Source organism: Ambystoma mexicanum, chromosome 6q (assembly GCF_040938575.1).
Source record: "Ambystoma mexicanum isolate Mex_15411 chromosome 6q, UKY_AmexF1_1, whole genome shotgun sequence".
NCBI lineage: Eukaryota > Metazoa > Chordata > Amphibia > Caudata > Ambystomatidae > Ambystoma > Ambystoma mexicanum.
The window spans coordinates 694,705,117-694,726,001 of NC_090937.1; the positions used below are offsets into that span (position 1 = coordinate 694,705,117).

The 20,885-nt window shown below is 48.2% G+C and overlaps 1 protein-coding gene across 1 annotated transcript in view; it reads left to right on the forward strand.

The window, feature by feature from the left end:
• TBC1D9 (TBC1 domain family member 9) overlaps positions 1-20,885 on the forward strand; it is a 573,450-nt gene that overhangs the window by 338,488 nt on the left and 214,077 nt on the right. The window contains exons 11-12 of the mRNA XM_069631194.1: positions 14,023-14,140; positions 18,575-18,860. Coding sequence (XP_069487295.1) covers positions 14,023-14,140; positions 18,575-18,860 — 404 coding nt within the window. The remainder of the gene's footprint in view (positions 1-14,022; positions 14,141-18,574; positions 18,861-20,885) is intronic.

The following is a 20,885-nucleotide window of genomic DNA, read 5'->3' on the forward strand; positions in this document are numbered from 1 at the left end:
AGATGCTGCCATTCTGTGCCTTCAGGAATTGGTACACTTGCTCTCCATATGCTGTTGGGTGTTAACCTCTGAACTGAAACACATGTCTATCTGTGCTGTCAGGGTTTAATTTCCTGGCTCAAAGGTTTTCTGTATTCATGCTTTCTGGCCTCTGAACCTGTTGGGACCTCTCTCTACCTTCGCTGACAGGGTTCCTTGCCTTCCACATCCAGTCCGCTCCTCTTAGGTTGCCTGCCCTAACCTCCCTTGAAAGGGTATACTACTTTTCTATTCAGCTAATGCTTATGTTCACTATCTCCACACAACAGATGTATTGTTTTTTATTGTAGCTTTGGGGTGGGGCAGTTGGTGTGACTCCTCCCTACATTCTTTTCCTAACCTCCTGATCGTACTGCCTGGGTACTAACCATCCAAGATAATGGGAGGAGGTTCTCTGGTGGCCAGCTTCGGTGTCATCCAGGAGAAGGAGGGGAACAAGTCCTGGGAGGAAGCTAAAGGGAGTATAGCTTCTTAAAACCCGGTTCATGGACCTACTCTTTATTTTAAGGTGGTAGAGAAGCATCAGCGCTAAACAGGAGATTGGAGACTTGGGTAAGTGATCCATAGTGCAGCCAATAATTGAGAGGGCGTTGATCCCAGATCATTCTGTAGAGGAAGCTTGAAGTACCTTAAGGTGGAATAGTTTGTGTAGTGCCTGATACTCTGGTGCCTTACATCCGTCGGAGGACCTAAGGTACTGGGGTGGTGGTTCCCAGTTAGTCCCTAATGGCCAATTCGAGAGCCTCAAGACCAATGCACCGACTGTGAGGGGCTGTTTTACTCACCCAGGAAGGTGACCTTGAATGAAGGAGACGGGGAAGGACATTGCTGCCTTGACTCACAAGCCTCCTTTTGCCAGCACAAGTAAACATTGTGGTTTTCTCCACACACCACTGTGTTCAGCCATTAGCTAGTGGTACACTTTTCTTCCTTAATGTAAACTGTGGCTAACCGGTTCCTGCAAGACTCTTGGGTCAAGCAGGACATGTCTGCACCATTGGGAGCCTTACTGTAGCCCTAATTTTTCTGGAAAAGGGAGACGACCCTGGGAGATTCTCCATATGGTCATCCCCCGTCCTAATGGTCCCCTGAGGCCCTCATCAGGTATTAAGGCTAGTAATAGCCATCACAGTTAACAGATAACATTGCAGATTAACAGTAAGCGCCTAATTAAAGCTCTTTCATTGAGAGGTGTGGATGGTAGTCTGCATAGAGGGCATTGTGGTTGGTAATGAGTGGATTTACTTTTTTGTGTCCATATTTGGGTTGGGAATGTGCAATTGGAAAATATTTTGGTCTGACAGTCCACTAAAAATGATGGGAATCACTGGTTGTCTTGATTCTAAGTTGTTGGTGATTCCTGACCCCTTATACGTTTTAATGCCACCCTATGACTGGCCAACACTTATCAGCAATTACATTGTACAGATGGATACCTTCAAAATAGAGTTAATTAATCTCCTGTACACTCTGTGAGAGATCCGATAATATAATCATAAATGATGCTCAAAAAATATAGCTTCAGACCATACTCTGAAAGATACAGTATTTGTGACAGTGAGCTGCCAGTATTCCGGGAACAATTATTCCCCTTTTTGAATTGATACTGAAAAACCCTCCTAGTACTTTCTGAGATGCATTTGTAATTATCTACTCTTCTCATGGTAGAAGAACAAATGGTACTGGGGAAACCAGCAGCAATAAATGTTGGTAAAAAGAGGCCATCATGTAAAATTGGTCCTGCTTCGTTCCAAACTCAAATCTGCAGCCTAGGAAATGTTACAGGCCACATGCACGCACTTACACGTGTACACGTTTGGGCCCAGAGTCTTCTGGGTGATTAGTGCAAAGAAGCAAAGCACCCAGTCACCACCTAGGTCCGGGGTTTTCATGCCCGGGTGACAAGAGCCCCGAATATGCCAGGTGACCCCATTTAGAGTAAAAGATCAGCAAATGAGCGTCTGAAAGGAAAATGTCCTTATAAGTCTGCTACTAGAAGTATGCCATCAAGCACTACTTGCGACATTTGAACAGAGCAGCAAATAGAATAAACCCCTAATCTGTGCGCTTTCAGTAGCCCAGATCAAGTATCAATAAGCAAGCACCAATGTGTGAAACAGAACAGAAATATATCAGAATTCTAAATGTGCATCATGACACGCTCTGCCTCTGGTCACACATACCATGGCATGGCCTCTCGATCATTCTGGGTCGCTGCCAGCCGACAAAGGCTCCTCTACTGGTAGCTGCAACTGCTGCACTCTGTTCTTGGTCTACAGCCAAACTGCCTGGAGGGTGAATGTTGAACAGTAGACTTGTATTGAAAGGAAACGCGCTGAATTTTTTCTCTGATCACATGAGGATGGCCTTAATTGACCATCTCATCAACCATCTATTCTCTGACCTCAAAGCGTAGGGGACTGCTTGTTGTCCAAGCCACCGATCCCTGGCAGCAAAAGAACTGATAAGGATTATGTACATTACTGAGCCCTAGGGCAGAAAATGCCACCACTGACTTGTAGCACTTCCAAAGGAACACATGGGACAAGGCGGAAGCCGTTAGGGAGTAGATCCATTATTATTATTATTATTATTATTATTATTATATATTTTTGTAGCGCAAACCTAGCTCCAGGGCAACAGAGCGCTGAACAGGTCATAGAGCAAAACATTGGTAACAATAATTTAACAAGTGATGGGGTGAGTACGAGGTAGCTGGAATCTACGTTACACCAATTTGTTGTTGGAAGATTCAGGTCTTTAGCTCTTTCCTAAATTGAAGGACGCTTGGACTAGTCTGGATTGCCGCTGGTATGGAGTTCCAGAAGAGCAGAGCGCAGCCTGAGAAGGACGGTTTCATAGTTTTCTCCTTGTGAGCTAGTCTAGTTTCCTGTGGGACCCCTTGACTTAATATCATCTTCTCCCACAGAACCACCCATCTAATCAGCCACCTGAACCCCTGGCAGCATTAGCTCTTCATATTCCCTGGAATCTGGTCCCCTCATGAGTGCGCTCTGGATTCATCACAGTGCAGGCTGGCCTCTGTACAATTGCCGCTCCAGCACTCCCCCCACCCAGAGACACCACGCTTTAACGCAGGCCCTGCCCTCGCCATTATATGGCTGATACAGACATCTCCTTTAGCTTTTTTTGCCACCCTAGGACGACCTTTGAGGAGATACCGACTGGTTGGTTTCCGGTTTTGGGGTGCCGCACCACTAAGCCCTAGCACATCCTGCTCTCACGTCAGGAGTCTTCCTGCAGGACAAAGCTTTGCAGCAATCCCTATCCTGGCTGCTCGCTGCCTGCCATTTTGCCCCATCCACTGAGGGGAATTGCCACCTACTTCTAACCTGAGCATTCCTCAACAGAAATTAAGAGGACTGAGCTCACACTGCCGGGGACGTCTTGTGAAATACTGCTGCTCCACCCTGACCTCACCTTCAATTAAAGAATCCCTGCCTGACTGCATCACAACCTTCACTTCAACATAAGGATCTCTGCTTTCATTACAATAAAGGATTGTGATCTAATTCCAATATAAGCATTTCAACATTATAACTGTGTTCCGCAATAACTCCCACCTTATTGTCCAACAACTCTTAACACTTCTCCTATCCTTATTGCACAGCAACTCTTTGAGCACTGTCTTTCAATGCATACATGCACGGAAATGTCTGATCTCCATCTAAGCCTGATCTTGAGCTGGATCCATATGTTATCCTAAGATCTCCTTGTTCAGTGGGGTCTGGTCATCTGCTTCTCATCCTGGATATGGCAGGAGGTCCGTCCGAAGGACCTCTAGTCCCAGGTGTGACTGCTTGTTAGGTAGGCAACAGATTGGGGCGGTTATATGGACAGGCTGAAAAATCCACAAAAAAGGCCAACAGGGAATTGTTAGCAATGCCTCTCCTTGTTTGTCTTGTGTGCCACATCATTGCTTCATGGTCCTAGCTCGGTTCCCCGAAACTCTGACCTTGTCTACCTCCTCAATGGTTTGCATCAGTCTTGCTCGTAAGAGGGCCCCTTGGTCGTACCCCACCTCCCCATTTTTTTTTCTTTTTTTCTACTTCTTTAGCTCTATCCTCAGCCCATTGTATAACAATCCTTTGGGCCTATAGCTCGAGCTTCCTTTTAACTTCACTCTTGTGTTTCTCTGTCACCTCCTTCGTTGTACCACCTTCCACCTACTATCTCCATAACTTCCTCCTTGGAAGTCTCTGCCTTCCCGCTCTCAATTAATTTCTTCCATATTTCTCAATACAAATACTTGCTACCTCCTCTCTGCTACTCCTTCTACAACCCTCCTCACAACTTGTTTGGCACCTCATCTTGGGTACTCTGTATCTGGTACTCATTCCACCATCCACTTCACAGCTCATTTTAATCTTCTCCATTTTTTTTTTTTTTTTAAAATTTAACTTTATTGGTTTTAAACAGCAAAGGTGAATCATGAGCAAGAAGCAAATTCAAACATACATAGGAACCATATATCGCTACTGCATCTTCTCCCAGCTCGGATTCAAATAGCGTAACTACAAAGACAATACAGTCAAGCGTGTGTCCACTCCGGACGAGTGAACTATATAACTCCCCTTCCCTCCCTCCCTCCCTCCCCTTTTATTGCTCATAACACTTCCGTGGCGTGATGGCTGCTATAGTCTGAAGAAACTTGCGACGCGGCAACATCTGATAGTCGTTGTCTTTGCGAATCATGAATCGTTGGTAGCATGATCGGATGTGTGACAAGCACGGACCTCTGGACGATAAGGATCTCATTTTCCATACATCGTGGAAGGCAGTTGGTGAATGCATTTATTGGCTAGGTGTTGGGTGGGCGTTCGGTCTTGACATGTAATGGCTTGCGAAGTCACCCCACGCTTCTTCGTGTTTCGCGGCCTTGTCGTGCAGGGCCGCCGTTATCTTCTCCATTGTGTAGATATTGGTGGCAACTTTCAGCCAATCTGTCTCGTTTGGCAGCCGTGGGGATTTCCATTTTATAACTAGGGCCGCCCTAGCCGCTAGAAGGAGGGGGGATACCAGTCCTTTCACATGGACCAATTCGTCATCGTCCTCCTCAAGACCGAACAACGTGAGTAGGGGGGAGGGTTCTCTGTCTATGCCATCTAGTCGCTTGATCCACCCTAGAACCTCCTGCCAGTAAATGCGCACTTTAGGGCACCCCCACCACATGTGCCAATAGTCTGCTTTCGCTCCGCAATGGCGCCAGCATCTGGGATCGGAGGTTTGGAACATCTTTGAAAGCCTAAGCGGATCATACTGCCAACGGTGGAGTAGCTTTACAGCGTGCAGTTTGTATTGAGTAGCAACAGACACTCTGGCGGGCGTGTGGCATATCCGGTCCCAGGCCTGTTGGTCAAACTCTCTGCCGAAATCTTTTTCCCACCTTCCTTTGAGGCGGAGGATCGGGGAATGGTCTTTGGTGATCAGAGCTCGATACATCCTGGATATCAACCCTTTGGTCGCAGTGGTCGTGTCTAAGATTATTTCGAAGGGCGTTAGGTCTCTGCGCGTGGTGGCTTTCCATTCCTCCCTTGACAGCACCCCTTTCAGCCGTAGGTACAGGAAGATCGGGATCGGGTGAATTTGGAGGGCGTCTTCCAGATCCGAAATTGGTATGAATTTCTCTTTCCTCCACAGCTGACCGACTCTTTCTAGGCCTGCGTCAAACCAGGCTTGATACCTGGCGTGTTCGGGGATCTTCTCACGGATGCCAGGTGACCAGAGGTGGCTCAGGGGTGAGGGCCATGTTGTAACTCCTGTCATAGCCTTACCCTTCTTCCAAATGTTCCACATGGCGCCCAGTATCGGGTGTTCACGTAATGGTTTTACGAGCTTGTTCCTGGGGACCCATAGCCATTCTGCGAGGGTGACGTTGCGGAGAAAGTCATTGTCCAGCTGGACCCACTGGAGGTCCTTCCTGTCTCTTAGGTGTGGGACCAGGATCCTCAGTTGCGTTGCCTGATAATATATTTCTATATCTGGAAGACCTACGCCTCCGAGCTCCTTCGGTAGTATCAGGACATCGTACGCTATTCGTGATTTTCTGCCATCCCAGAGGAAGTCGAGTATGGTTTTCTTAACCTGTCTGAAGAAGTGTTCTGGGATCGTGACTGGAAGGGCCTGAAACGGATACAGAAAGCGTGGGAGGCTTACCATCTTGATAGCGTTCAAGCGTCCCATCCAGGAGATTGTGAGCGGCTTCCATTTCAGTAGGTCAGTCTTTAGGGCAGCTAGGAGCTGGGGGAAGTTCGCCTCGTAGAGCTGCGTAAGATCTCTTGTTATATTGATCCCCAGATAGCCCAGCGTTGATTCCTGTATGGTCAGACCGAGGTGTGCCAACTCCCTTTGTTGTTCAGGGGAGGGTACGTTAAGCGGGAAGAGGATGGACTTAGACCTATTGATTTTGAAACCAGATAGTGTTCCATATTCTTCGATGAGCTGGATCGCCCTCGGGACTGACGACAGGGGGTTGAGTACATGCAGCAGGATGTCATCCGCATACAGGGCCAACTTGTATTCCCTTCCGTTCACTCGGATACCTTCCACAGCAGAGTCCGCCCGGAGAGCTCTGGCTAGTGGTTCTAGGGACAGCGCAAAGAGTATCGCCGAGAGGGGGCATCCTTGTCTCGTTCCTCTGGTTAGTGGGAACCAGCGCGAAAATTGGGAGTTCACCATCACTGAGGCTTTCGGGGTCGAGTAGACAGCTTTGATCGCTCGACGGAGGACTGGTCCGAGGCCTATATGCTTCAGCGTGGCTTCCAAGAAGTGCCACTCGACCCTGTCAAATGCTTTTTCCGCGTCGATTGAGAGCAATGTTGGCATGTCCGGAGATGTTCTTGATTCATGTATTAGATGGAGGGTCTTACGAGTGGAGTCAGCGCCTTGTCGACCCTGGATAAAGCCGACCTGGTCGTTGTGGATCATCGAGGGCATATGCGTCTCTAGACGGGCTGTGAGGATTCTTGTGTATATTTTGGCGTCGATGTTTAGCAGTGATATCGGACGATATGAGGCACAATGCCTCGGGTCCTTTCCTTCTTTGGGGATTACTGCTATCAGGGCCTCTGAGAAGGACGCGGGGGCTACTCCAGAATGAAGGATGTTATTAAAGAGTTCAACCATGAAGGGGAGGAGGGTACTTTGAAAGGTCTTATAAAATCCTGCCGTGTAACCGTCATTCCCAGGGGCTTTTCCTGTCGGGAGTCTTTTAATAGCGTCTTCAACTTCCTCTGCTGTAATGGGGGAGTCCAATGCCTGTGCAATATCGGCTGGGAGAGAAGGCATGTTAACCGCCGATAGGTAATCCGTAATTGCCTCCATGCCGGGGGCATCTTGTGAGGTGTAGAGCTTCTCATAGAACGTGGCAAAGGCTTCGGGGATATTGGGGGGGCAGCGGACTCTGGTTGGTTCTTCTTCTTGTATAGCGGGCACCCACCTCTCGCGACGCTGGCCTCGGAGTCTGGTAGCGAGTAGTGCCCCCGCCTTATTACCGTGTTCATAGTGCCTCTGCTTTAGACATCGGAGTCGATGCTCAATGGCTCCAGTTTCGAGTTGGCGCAGTTCCTCCCTTTTGGCATTGGCTTGTTCTATCTTGTGTAGCCTCTCCGTAGTCGCGGTTTGTGCCAGTTGATCCAGTTGGGTGATTTCAGTTCGTAACCTATTCTCTATCAGTTGTCGTTCCCTTTTTTTGGCCGCACCTTCTCTGATGAGCACCCCTCTCCAGGTGGCTTTGCCCGCCTCCCAGACTGTGTTCGTGGAGATGTCACCTGTGTTGTTTTCCTCAAAATAGTGGGTGATGTCCTGTTCGAGTTGTTCTCGAAAAGCCAAGTCTCTGAAAAGCGATTCATTGCAGCGCCATTTGACTGACCTCCAGGGGAGGGCCATCTGATCCAGTGTGACCGTCACCATATCGTGATCCGACCAGGTGACCGGAGATATATCGGTGTCTGTCATTGCCGTTGTGAGCGCAGGCGTTAGGTATATATAGTCAATCCTGGAGTACGTGGCGTGTGGGGTCGAATAGAAGGTGTAGCCTGCGCGTGACGGGTTCCGGTGTCTCCAGGCATCTGTTAAGTTGTATACCTCCATCAAATCTGCCGCCCTCGAGTGTGCGCCGATGACTGGAGTGTTTGCAAGGGGGTCGCCAGCTTGTCTGTCGAGTTCAGGATCCATCCACGTATTGAGATCCCCACCCAGGATTACTTCGCCTTGTGCCTCAGTCATAACCTTAGGGATCGTTTGATGAAGAAACCGGGATTGGCCGGTGTTTGGTGCGTAGATGGATGCGAGCGTGACAGCGGTGCCTTGTATATTGCCCACCAGGACCATAGTTCTTCCGCTCACGTCAGACCAGGATCTCATGAGCTCGAATTGTAGGGCCTTGTTGATCAGGATGCCCACCCCAGCCTTTTTTAAGGGGCCAGAACCCCAGTGTTCGGAGCCTAGTTTGGGATGTAACACTCTCCGTTCTTCTCCTCTGGAGTATCGAGTCTCTTGTAGAAAGAGGACGTCCAAGCCTGCCCTCTTGAATTCCCGCGATACAAGAGACCTCTTGGTGGGGGAGTTGAGGCCCTTGACGTTGAGAGTGCCGATTTTAAGGGTGCCGTACCTGTCACCTGCTACGTTACTTTTCGTGGTCATTGTTGCAAGTAGCGTGTTCATCATGTGTGTCGCGTCGTCTTCGGAAGTTAGTTGCCACAGTGGAAGTACATCGATAAATGGTTCGTGCCTCACGAGGCATCGAATTTGCGATCAACCCACCCCCCTCCCCCTCCCTTCGGGTATTGTTCATCATACCCAGTGTTCTCGGTTCCAATCTAAGTACTACATCTTTCAACCCCATGTGAAACTGAGTCTCGAAGTGGATGGCGTCCGCGTTGGACCAGATGCACTCAGCCGGTCTTTCGGCGGACCGCCTGTGAGGGTTATAGCCTCGCAACCCCCTCCCCCCATGGTAGCGTATCATAGTTCTGAGCCCCCCTCCCCCCCCATTTGATTGCTAAACATCAATCACAGGATAACAAGCAACAAGAACAATTATCTTAAGTATACAATAGAGAAAGAAAAGAAAATTCAACGATACGTGTGGGTACAATGGACGTCATTCGCCGGTCGATCTTCAGAAATGACAACAGTAGAAAGTGCACAATATAGGGTGTCCGGCGGGCCCATGACGTCGACCCACCACCGAGTACCAACTCCCTGGCCCATGGGTTCCGAGTAAGATTCTTCAGGGCAAGTGACGGGTGGGTGCCGTCTCATCCATTTACGTCCGGGGAGTCATTGGGACGTCTATATTTTCTTGCTCCCCTGACTTTATTCCGCTTCGGGCCCTGGGGTCTCCTTCTCTCTCCATCCCGTGCCGAGTCGTTCTGTGTTTCCTCCCGCGGGTCCGGGTCCAGGAGCTCCGCAATGCAGTTCCGGATGTCGTCTTCGGATCGGAGCGCTATTCGTCTGCCCTCGTGCTCAAAGTTGAGGGAGAAGGGGTATCCCCACCTGTACCTCGTGCCTCGGTCCGTGAGCCACTTCGTGAGGGGGCTACAGAGACGTCGTAGAGCCAGCGTGAGCGAGGAAAGATCTTGAAAGATAGTTATCTTGGCCCCGCTGAGGGTGAGGGAGTCCGCGGATCGAGCCTTCGTGAGAATCTTTGTTCTGTCTTGGTATCTATGGAACTTGGCAAGGACGGATCTCGGGCCCCCTGGTGGGCCACCGGCTCTGTGTACCCGCTCAATTGCGGGCTCGTCCACATTCTCATCGGCAACTAGTATCCTAATGATATCATTTATGGTGTGTCTAAGGTCTGATTCCGTCTCACCCTCGCGCTCCGGGATCCCACAAAAGCGGAGGTTATTACGGCGCTCCCTGTTCTCTAAATCGTCAATTTTCAGTCGGATGTCTTCTTCTCTTCTCTCTATGTTGCTCATTCTGAGGTTCAGTTGGGTTTCCATTACATCGGTCGAGGCCTGGTTGTTTTCGACCCCCTCAAGCCTCTGTTCTATGTTATCGACCCGCTGGGTCATTCTATCGAGCTTGTCTCCTAAGTTTGCGCCCATGTTTCTGATCTCATTTAGGAGGGCGGCTATGTCCCCTTTGGTGGCCGCCGTACCTGCCTCGGGGTGCTCAGTCGCCGTTGTTCCGTCGTTGTCGGGGTCCAGATCTGGGGAGATGTATGCAAACCTGGCGAGTTTGCTGCGGGTGCTCATACGGTGTGTGGGTGCGAGGAGGCACACGCCCCTATGATGGGGGCCTTTCCCTCAGCACCAGGGCCCGATTGCTTGTCGGCGTGAGGGACGGGAGCGTGACTCGGGTAACCCAGGGAGCGGGGGTGGGAGACGGGAGGAGGCACACGCCCTGGGATCAGGGGCACTACCCTCCGTTCGTACTGTTCGTCTCCGGTGGTGGCCTCTGGTTCAATATCCTCAGCCACTCGGGTTCCACTGTCCTGCGCCGGTGTGGCCTTTGGAGTCTGTCTGGATTGTGCCTGGGGCTAGGGGAGGCCCGGGTCAGGCTTGTAGGTGTGGGGCCCCGTCCGAAGTGTTGCCTGGCTGGTGAGGGAGTTCCGCGCCAAGCTCTGCAGCGCGGGGGGGGCGATTCTCTGCTGGATGGGGGGTGGTAAGGGATTTCGCCTCCTGCAGGTCCGGGATGCCCCTCCGTTGACGGGGTGGCGTTGCCGGCAGTCTCTGTACTCAGAAAAGGGGGCGCCCTCCGGGGGGCCCTGGAAAGCGCGCGTGTAGTGCAGGCGGGAGACACTCACCCGACCTGGCGATAGCCGGTCCGCGAGGTTCCCGAAAGCTCTCCTGCGATCTGGAGGGGGGGCAGCGGTCGACTGAGGTGATGCTTCGGAGTGCGGGAGGCCGAGTAGGCCGTACGCGAGTTCGCGCAACTTCGGCGCTCGAGGAAGTGCTGCGTAGGAGGTCCGAAGGGGGCGGCTCTTGTCGGGGCGATTTCGCAGGAGAAATCGCTCCGATTTTCGTCGGAGTTTCGCCCAGAAGTCGGGGGCCAGGTCCAGGGGGCTCCGTCCGTCGTTGTTGCTCGGGTGGGGGGGCCAAAAGTGGGGGCTCAAGGCACTTTTGGGGGTTAGGGGAGCGGAGCTCACACGGAGGAGTTCTGCATCCGTGCGCCCCCTGGCGGCCGATTCTCTTCTCCATTTTAATACCTCCAACCATTCTCCTGGTTTATTCTTTGCCTCGTACTCTAAGCCTCCACCTATGCTTCTTCCTCCACAAATCCTTCATCTTCCTGGTATCCACCACAGCCACCTCTGCCACAATCCTTGTGCCTTCCTCGCCACTGCCTCACTCCCACACTGAAGCCTCAGGGTTTGTGTCTTTTGCTGCACATCAGCCCATTCCTTCTGTCCTTGTTATCCCTAAAGGTGTACATCTGCAGACAGTAAAGGATTAGGGGCAATGATTGGCATGTTGGGTAACTTCATTTTAGCACGACTGCAGGAAACAATGACTCGTGGGGCTGCAGCAGAACATGGAGATTCATGAAGTTCCCGCCGCTATCCTGACTCGGACATGAGCTGTCAGCATGCTGCAGTGTAGATGCCCATGTGCAGCACTCCAGCATCTCACTGCTGCAGCAGCTCTGCTTCAAGTCAGGCACGGGCAATCTGTCAATAAAATGAAGTCTTGCTCTGCTCTCAAGCCATGTGGACTAATCAGGAGAAAACCGTGGTAATACAACAGACTTTAGAGCAACACACTGACTCCTTCTCTGGTGAATCTTTAAAGGGATTGTCACAGCATAGGCTCATACCCTGGGACATTCCTCTGCCGCATAGCTGGACCTGCTGGGCTGGTCCAGGAGATGAGCCGTATTGGGCCTTCGGTTCCAGCATCTCTCTGCGTATTGTGGGGCACTGCTTGGGTGAACAATCCATCCTCCACACCCGGTGAAAGGCAGGGGACTTTGTCACAGTCTGCACAAGTTTCCCTCATTTTACTATCGTCTTTTTCACCGTCAGAAAACAGTAGCATTTCCTATGACCCTTGACGGCGGCCTGCATGTGCTGCAATGTGATATCCATTTCCATGTTTGTCCGGGACGCGTAATACTGGAGGACCAGGACCGAGTTAATAAAGTCAGTCTCACCACATATCAACCAGTTATTCACCGTCCTGGGAATCTGATACATACATTATGTGGGATAATAACACCGTCATTTCACTTTGTATTGTTGGCAAATATGTTCAAGTACCCCACTTGCTTGTTCAAGAGTACATTTGCACTCCAATGTCAGAACATCCAATGTCCATTATGCTAGTACAGTTCCAAGACACTGTCAAGTTGGAGAGCTTTGGGAAAACCTGTGTATTCTGGGCAGATCACTGGGTGGGTCTGTGTTATGAAAAGAGACACTCCGAGTATCTTGAATTATCAAGAGCAAATTACTGAGAGACCTGCGAGTATTGAGAGTAAAATGATTGTATGATGGTAAAGGAAGATGGATAGCACATCGTATGCTCATATAGAACATTGCGCAAACGATTGCACGCTGTGATTTTGGCAGATATCTGTGATGATTCGTTTAATGGAAGTCCTATTCTGTGGCTTTATATTCAGTGCCTGGTCTGATCCCAATATTCTACCTAGTGTTTATTTCATAGCACAGTATTCTGAGGGGCATAATGCCATAGACGAGTATTACTATGCGTCAGTAGTCTTAATATGCCCACTGCATTTCTGTACACAACCTTTGCCTTGCTCTGTATTCGTTTTGATGTATTATTAATGTGACATGCTATTCCTGATGCATAAGTGTTACCAATGCTAAGCTTTTAAGTTTCAGATACATAAAATGACTGCCATAACACAAACATTTTACTGTTGTGCATCTGGAGGGGACACTCTACAAATACTTTTGCTAACAAATAGTAAATTACTTCATACAATCGCTCATTGGTTTGTCTTTAAAACAGAATATTAAAAGGTGTTTAAAGGTAGTAAACACTTTCCGCAGTAAGACTGCCATCTGTTGAGCTGTTGGGGATTTCTCAGACCATATTAACCATTATGCATCAGGGTAATTTTGCTTTCAAATAACTGGGCCACACTTAATTTTGAATAATGTTTTAAGTGGGATTCAACCCCACACAAGCAGCTTTTGCTAAGGAGGCTAGCTCATTTTCTACACGCTGTCAATCGGCAACACCAGGATTGTCCTTGATTACAGCGAAGTGGTGTCACTTGCCAGCTACAGATGTTACAAATCGTGGCTGCTCGCATTGCTATGTATTGTGTGAGACCACAGAACCACACTCTGACAAAAGGCTCCAAAGGCTTCCCATCCACATGTAAACTTCTAACAATGACCCATAAAACTGTGGTCCTGCTCCCTCATATAGGAATATGCAGTTCGTCTGGTATTGTTCCATCAGACAGCTCAGATCCTCGCTACGTCTGTCCCCGTCAGTCCCTAGGTTTCTCAGATCCAGGGCCTTTGGTAAATCCTGTACGGTCATTAGTAAAAAGCACTGGCATAGCCTTCGAGGGGATTGGGTCCACCGACGTATTCCATATCTATGACAGTAATCACTGCAGCTATGCTGCTATGCTGCAGTGGTTACTGTCATAGATATGGAATACGTCGGAGGACCATCCCATCGAAAGAACGTTACCAGGTAAGAGAGTAACTTGTTCTTCTCCTGCATACCAAGGACATTACCAACCTCCAGCGGTGCAGGAAAAGGCTGAAAACGTGTGCTTGTGGTATGGCTGTACCGGTCTTTTATCCTGTCTTAATCCCTGATTGATTTGCCTAGAACGCTGAGGAAACCCTTTTTCGTAGTAGCGCCCACCTTTACTGAAATTATACTGGGCAATTCCCTCACTAAAACAAAATAAACTTTGTAGCATTGAAACGTACACCCTCACTCATACTGTTGCACATTAACACGCCATATAAAACATGCTTATGTTTTACACTTATAAGTGCCTTCTATTTCCTTGTAGGCTATGAATATCGTAACATCAGTTTTGCTTCTGTATGCCAAGGAGGAGGAGGCATTCTGGCTGCTGGTGGCATTATGTGAGAGGATGCTGCCGGATTACTACAACACAAGAGTCGTTGGTAAGTTTGGAAAGGGTACTTTTGGAAAACTGTGAAAATACTTTGTGTAAAATTCACTTTTTAATATTTGTTTAAAACATGTACACAATTCACCACTGACGTAATGTAGATTTTAGTAAATGCATGAGTGTGAAAATGGTACTACCTCAAGTGTTAATTGGCTTGTCCCCTCCATTTATTTTTATATCATTTCATCTATGCATTGTGATCTGTCTTCTGATAGGGCAGAACTGTGCATACTACACAGAGTGGAAAGGACACATGTTGGTGCAAACGGACATGTGCACTGCTCATGAGCTTAACATGCAAGATCAGTAGAAAAAGACCCACACCATTTGACCTTATGGCTGTTATCATTAGCAGAGTATTTATTTAGCGTGGACCTAGCTTCAGGAAGCAACGGAGCGCTTTACAAGTCATAGAGGGATGGACAGGGTGAGGTAGACAGAGATGGAAGGGAGCAGGGAGCTTACAATGGGCAGGGTGTGCGGGTCAGACAATTTGGCAGCAAGGGATCTACAAGCAACCAGCGGAGGAAACTGTGGGTAGTATATCACACAATCTAAGGTTAGGTGGGGAGTGCAGGGTGTGTGGATCTATGGGTTAGGGAGCAGCCATTCCTTGAAGTGGAGGGTCTTGAGCACCTTCCTGAAACATAGAAGCGAGGGGGCAAATCTGGGGTTGACGAGGGAGGACGTTCCTGAGTTGCGGAGCATAAACGTAGAAGCCCTGTCCTCTCGATCTTTCTTTCCTGCACCGGCAGAGTTCATGTGTGCATATGTCCTTTTCTAGTTAATTTTAGGTCTCCAGAGATGCTGCCGAGTTTCTCAGTTAGGAAGCTTGAAGACTTCAGGGTGACAGCCTGTAGATGTAGCAAGATTGGAAGAGAAGACAGGTTTGCAGCTGGAGACAGTGAAATTCAGTTTGGGTCGGGGTGATGTAGTCGAATTTGTAGAGTCCTTGGATGAGGTGTGCTGGAGCATGTAGGCCACATCTCAAGGGTATCAGGATAGTCGCTGGAAGACCTTTCTGAAGGGCATTGCCATAATTCAGGTAGGAGAGGACCAAGGTTTGGACAGCAAATCTGAAGTTGATTTCTGTGATGATTGGCTTGATTCTCCATAGGAGAGAATGTTTGTACCAAGACATTTGTGCTTTGCTTGCTATGTGCTGCTTAAAGGATAGGTGTATGCCAATGCCAAACACAAGGGACTTGGTGCAAGAGGCCATTGGCGGTGTGAAGCCTTGAGATTCATAGCAGAGAGCTAGGTCTAGATGTCGGGGTGTTCAGTATTGTCGTCAGCAGTAGGAATTCGGTCTTGGAGGGGCTGCGCTTCAGGTAAGCACTGGGCATCCAGGACTGTAATGTGCAGTAGGCCTTGAAGGTGTGGATGTCTTTGATGGAAAATATCTTTAGGTAAAGCGCATGTCATCTGCGTATTTTGGATGTGAATGTTGATTGAAGCCAGGAGGGTTCCGAGCGGTTCCATGGAAAGGTTGAAGATCGCGGGGGAGAGGATGAACCCTTGTGGAACTCCATAAATGATGGTTAAGGTTGATGATCTGGAGAAATTAATTTGGATGAATTGGTGGCAGTTGGCTTGGTAGCAACTGAACCAGCTGAAGACGATCTTGCTGATCCCAATGCAGCGATGTAGCATGATGGTGAGTGTCTGATGGTCTACTCTGTCAAATGCTGGTGTAAGGTCAGGAAGAACCAGGAAGCAAGGATTGGCATCATCGATGGATGTTAAGGGCATTGTCAATCACCTTGATAATGGCCATTTCGGTGCCGCATCTCGGTCTGAAGCCAGATTGGTAGGACTGATGGAGGTAGTTGGCTTTGATGTGTTGGATGAGTTGTGTGGCTATTACTTTCTCATGGATCTTACCATTTCATGGAACAGAAGATAGGTGATGGAGCCATTGTTGCTGAGGTTGTCAGGGTCAATCTTCATCTTGAGAAACGGGAGGATTTGTCCCGTTTTGAGGGTCAAGTGTGTCAATGGGAAGGTGCCTGGAGTGAGGGAGCTGTCGAAGATTGTCAGTTAAGGGAGAAGTGCTTCTGTTAGACGGGTCTTGAGTACAAAGGCAGGCAGAGGATGTCATGCTTGTATTATTAGCCTTAACGGATAGCAAGGTGGCAGTGAGGTCTTCCAAATTTAGTGTCTTGAATGTTGTCCAGGTACTGGTGGTTTTGCGAGATGGGACATGTAGTGTGCTGTCAGTTGGTGTCTATATGCTGGCCTAGCATGCTGATCTTGTTGCTGAAGAAAGAGTTGATGGCAGTGGATTTTTCGAGGGAGCGCAGTACGGGTGCTTTGGGCAGAGAGTTGATGGCTTTGAAGACAACCCTGCTTTCATTGCTGGCCTTGGCTATGAAGTTTTGGTAGTAGTTGGCCTTTGCCGTGGAGATCAGTCATCTATGTGTAGCACAGCATTCATTGAGCAGGGCGAGGTTGGATACACTGCAGGATTTTCTTGTTTTATAATGTGTCTTTTGTTGAAGTTGAGTTCTTGAGGGTGCTAAGGTTTAGGTTTGATGGTGCATTATTTCACTGGGGCATGGCAGTTAATGTTGGTTGTGAGGGTGGTGTTGAGTTCTTAGAACAGTGAGGCGCAGTCCTGATTCGTCTGTCATAGATCGGTCCATGCAGGCTGGAGGTTGGCGAGGTCTTCTGTGAGAGCCTGCAAGTTCTTGAATGATCTGAAGGTCTGTTTGCTGGGTTTACGATGGATGTGCTGGACTGTGGTGGTGTAACTAATGTCAAAGGGGATTGCCAGATGGCACAACCAGTCAAGCCGGATTGGAGAGCTTAATCAGAGGTTGTGCAGGTCAGTGATGATGAGGTAGAGCATATTAGCGTTCCTGTGAGTTGGATCCTTCGTGTGCTATATGATGTTCAGAGCGTCCATTAGGCAGTGAAGATTGTCTTTCATTGACTGGTTCCCGGGTTGCCAGGGATGTTGAAGTCACCAAGGAAGATTTTGTTTGGTTGTGTGATTGAGAGGCATGTTGGTGATCAAGTCTGTGAAGTATCTGATGAAGGAGGTGTTGGGCTTGAGTGGCCTGAATATGAGCTGGAAAGTGACTGTGTCAGATGGGGAAAGTGGGAAGTGGCAGCAAAGGTTTTTGAAAGAGCCGATGGTAGCTATGTCCAGTTGGGTGCATGACCATGGTGCCTTGTGAATGATGGCGAGGCCTCCACAAATTGTTTGGATGGTATTGTTGTAGATTCCTACAGCCCTTGGGGACGAGAACGTCTAGGATGTGATTTTAGGTGATTTGAGGTGAATGTCATCCAGGTCTCAGTAATGATGATGGTATCCAAGTCATATGGGGTGATGAGGTTTTATTTATTTTTTATTTTATTGTTCATTTATAACACGCGTAATACCAGTGAGTGGTTGGGATGTTAACGGCGTGGTCGATTGCTGAGCCAACATTGGCGAACATCAGTTTTCATGTAGTGCTGGATGAAGGAGTGCTTAATGGGTCTGTGGTGAGGTCGGTGAGGTTGCTGCGATGCATTGTCCATGATGCTGCTAGTGAGTAGCGTTGCTGGTGATGTGTGGTGATCATGGGGATGGGCTGTTGGGAGAGAGAGAGAATAACATATTCAAGGAAGATTACCTAATGTTAGCGGAGCAGTGGTTGTATCCAGATCCTTCTGGTCCAAACAGGAACTGTCCTCTTACTTTGTGTGCCCTTTTCCTTTGTCTGCCAATTCTTTTCATCTGCCAGGGTGAGACAGGAGACGGGGGGAGGGGGGCAGGCTAAGCAGGTGGTTGGGCCTTAGGTCACTTGATCTGGATCCACTTGCACCAGCCCAGCAACCGCAAAAGAAAAGGGGAACGAGGGCTGCTTAAGTAAAGAAAAGGGGTGGCAAAAAATGAAGGTACTAAATGATTAGCAGTGCTTTACAGGTGGATGGAGCTTGTCATATGACCTAGATCTACTTACATATCTTTTATGGGGAACTTTTTTCAATCACCAGCATTCATTTTGTTATTCAATTGAAGCTGTCACCTGCCCCATGTCTCTTGGTCTTGGTGGCGGGGAAACAAACTCATATTGGAGGTGCACCTGTAGTTAAAGTACAAGATGTGCAATTTGCTGAGTTCAAGTCCTGGGGTAGCCCCATCTCACAGCGTGCTATTGGGTCAAGCACCTCCATCTCCCAGTGAGATATGAAAGAGAAGTGATTCAAAGTAAAGTTTTACCTTTGTGAACGCTACATGACTAATCAATGTTGTTAAACGGAACCTTTTACTTTTAGTATTTTCTAATGAAACTTTAACCAGTCTTCAAATACACATTAACACATCCAAACGGTTGTTGAATTAATCCTGGGAAGCAGCACTCTCAGTAAACAATGCCTGGATATTATTGTGAAAGAAAGAACTCCAACTTTTCACTGCTTTCCCTAACAGGAGCCCTGGTTGATCAAGGTGTTTTTGAGGAGCTGGCCGGGGACTATGTTCCACAACTTTATGACTGCATGCAGGACCTGGGGGTCATCGCAACGATCTCGCTGTCTTGGTTCCTCACGCTCTTTCTCAGTGTCATGCCCTTTGAAAGTGCTGTGGTAGTGGTAGACTGCTTCTTTTATGAAGGGATCAAGGTAATCTTCCAGCTGGCACTGGCCGTGCTGGAGGCCAACGTGGACAAGCTTCTGGACTGCAAGGATGACGGGGAAGCTATGACAGTCCTCGGAAGGTAGGACTGGGAAACCATTTTGGATTCACACTATTGATTCATGTGTCTTTTGTGAACACATTTGTGTGCATGAGTGCATTCCATAACAGCAATATCCATATAAACAGTGTGCACGGTTTTCATCAGAGTCCTGTATTCTGTGGCCTTCCCGCATCCATTTAGTTTGAATTTTGGCATAATGTAAGGTTACATATACCTTAAAATCGAGCACTTTCACAATTTACATCAAGAAAGTAATACTTATTTGTATGTTAAGAGTAGCTTTGGCAGTTGGCTTTATAACAGGAGTTGCTCAAATGGACTAAGCATGCGTCTAAACTTGAATTAAAACAGGAAGCAGGATAGATATGCTGTGAGGCAGAAAGAAAGATTCCTTGGCACAAGGTTCAGAAAGCAGGAGGATTGGAAACACTGACGATGTGTCTTGGAAGTAGATTGAGACTGTAGCTCATGTCGTTCCAGAAAAAACGAAAAAGTAATGCAATTATATGGTTGAAGCAAGGCTGCCTATCCACAGTGAAGTCCTCTGTGGAGCATTCTATTCCATGTGTGTATACCTTGTCTATGACAATACAGAAGAAACTCCACCATATGCAAATCAGTCTTGTCCCTGCTTCCAAAAGTGATTTGCCCTGTTTTATACGTCCCCACTGCGTGGCAACACAAGCAACCATAAACTTGTCTAGCTATGCCTTTCCCAAATAGTGATGGAAATGGTTGAGCCACTGCTTATTGACATTGGGTATCACTCTGTTCCAACTTGTTTAGCTTGCAGCCATTGCAAATCAGTTGTTACGATGGAGATAACCTAAAGCAAAGCAGTATCAGAGAAATGAGTAATGGTCAGACTGCAGCAGCCAAACCAACATAACATCTTGTTTTATCAACATCATAGTGAGTACCTTTGGTACTCCATGGAACTCAGGATATGCAGACAGGGACTGTGGGATACTCCCCAATGGACGTGACAGAGGCCCACAGGGTCACTCTCACTAGGCGTGCTCCAACGTGAAATTGGGTCATCCTAAGGATGGTCTTTTTCTAGTGGTACATCATTTTGTATTTGGCAAACCTAATGCCAATGAATAATACCAGCAGAGAGCATACTACCATGGCACACAAGATAACATTGCATTAGTTCCACAGGTTGGCATACCCAGTTAGTACCAACAGTGATATCCCACCACTTGTATCATGAGTCTCAACAGGATTTAACAAAATGCTATTCTATGAAATCACATGATTTGTTTTGCAAAAGGTGAGCTATTTGTATCATAATTAACATTTTGCATTCCAAAGGTGAAGAAAGGGGAAAATGGTGGTTAAACTGTGCGTGTTACTTTTACTATCCCTGTTGCTTATCCATTTAGCAGTGGGGGTGCAAAGTGTACTGCCTACTCCTTGGGGTGATTTATGGGTCTAGGTGACACCACCTAGGTGTGATGTTGTGCCCAGGGGGGGTGTTGGGAGGATCGCCTGGCCAAACACACCATTCCAAGACCAAAATGCAGGGCCTTTCTACATATACATATCACCAACAAATGGTGTTGCTCTTTAACAGATTTTCGATAGTTAACCATATAGCATGCCAGAGTACCTACTCGGAGATTCCCAAAAACGAAGTTAGGCCTGACATTTTAGAGAGGCCCAGCCTGCCCCACATTGGGGAGCTGGCAAGCAGAATTCATATGCAGGAACAGTTGGAGGGTGAGTCCAAGGCCTTCAACACACCAAAGGGAAGGCTCAGTGAGCGGAACGCATGAGCGGGAGAGGCAGAGGGAAGGTGTGGAGTGCATACATGAGAAGAAAAAAACAATATGGATTGTGCAAACATTTATCTGCTCGCACCATGGAAACATGTAGCAAGGGGACAGGGCCGAGAATGTGGTTGAAAGCCCACCGAGCAATTCCAATAATCAACCGCGACACCACACACGCGTTGAGATACACATGAGCCCCATTAGACCAGGGAGTTCCTTAGGGGGACAGTCTTTGGGGCACTATGCAAGGAGGTTTAGGATATGT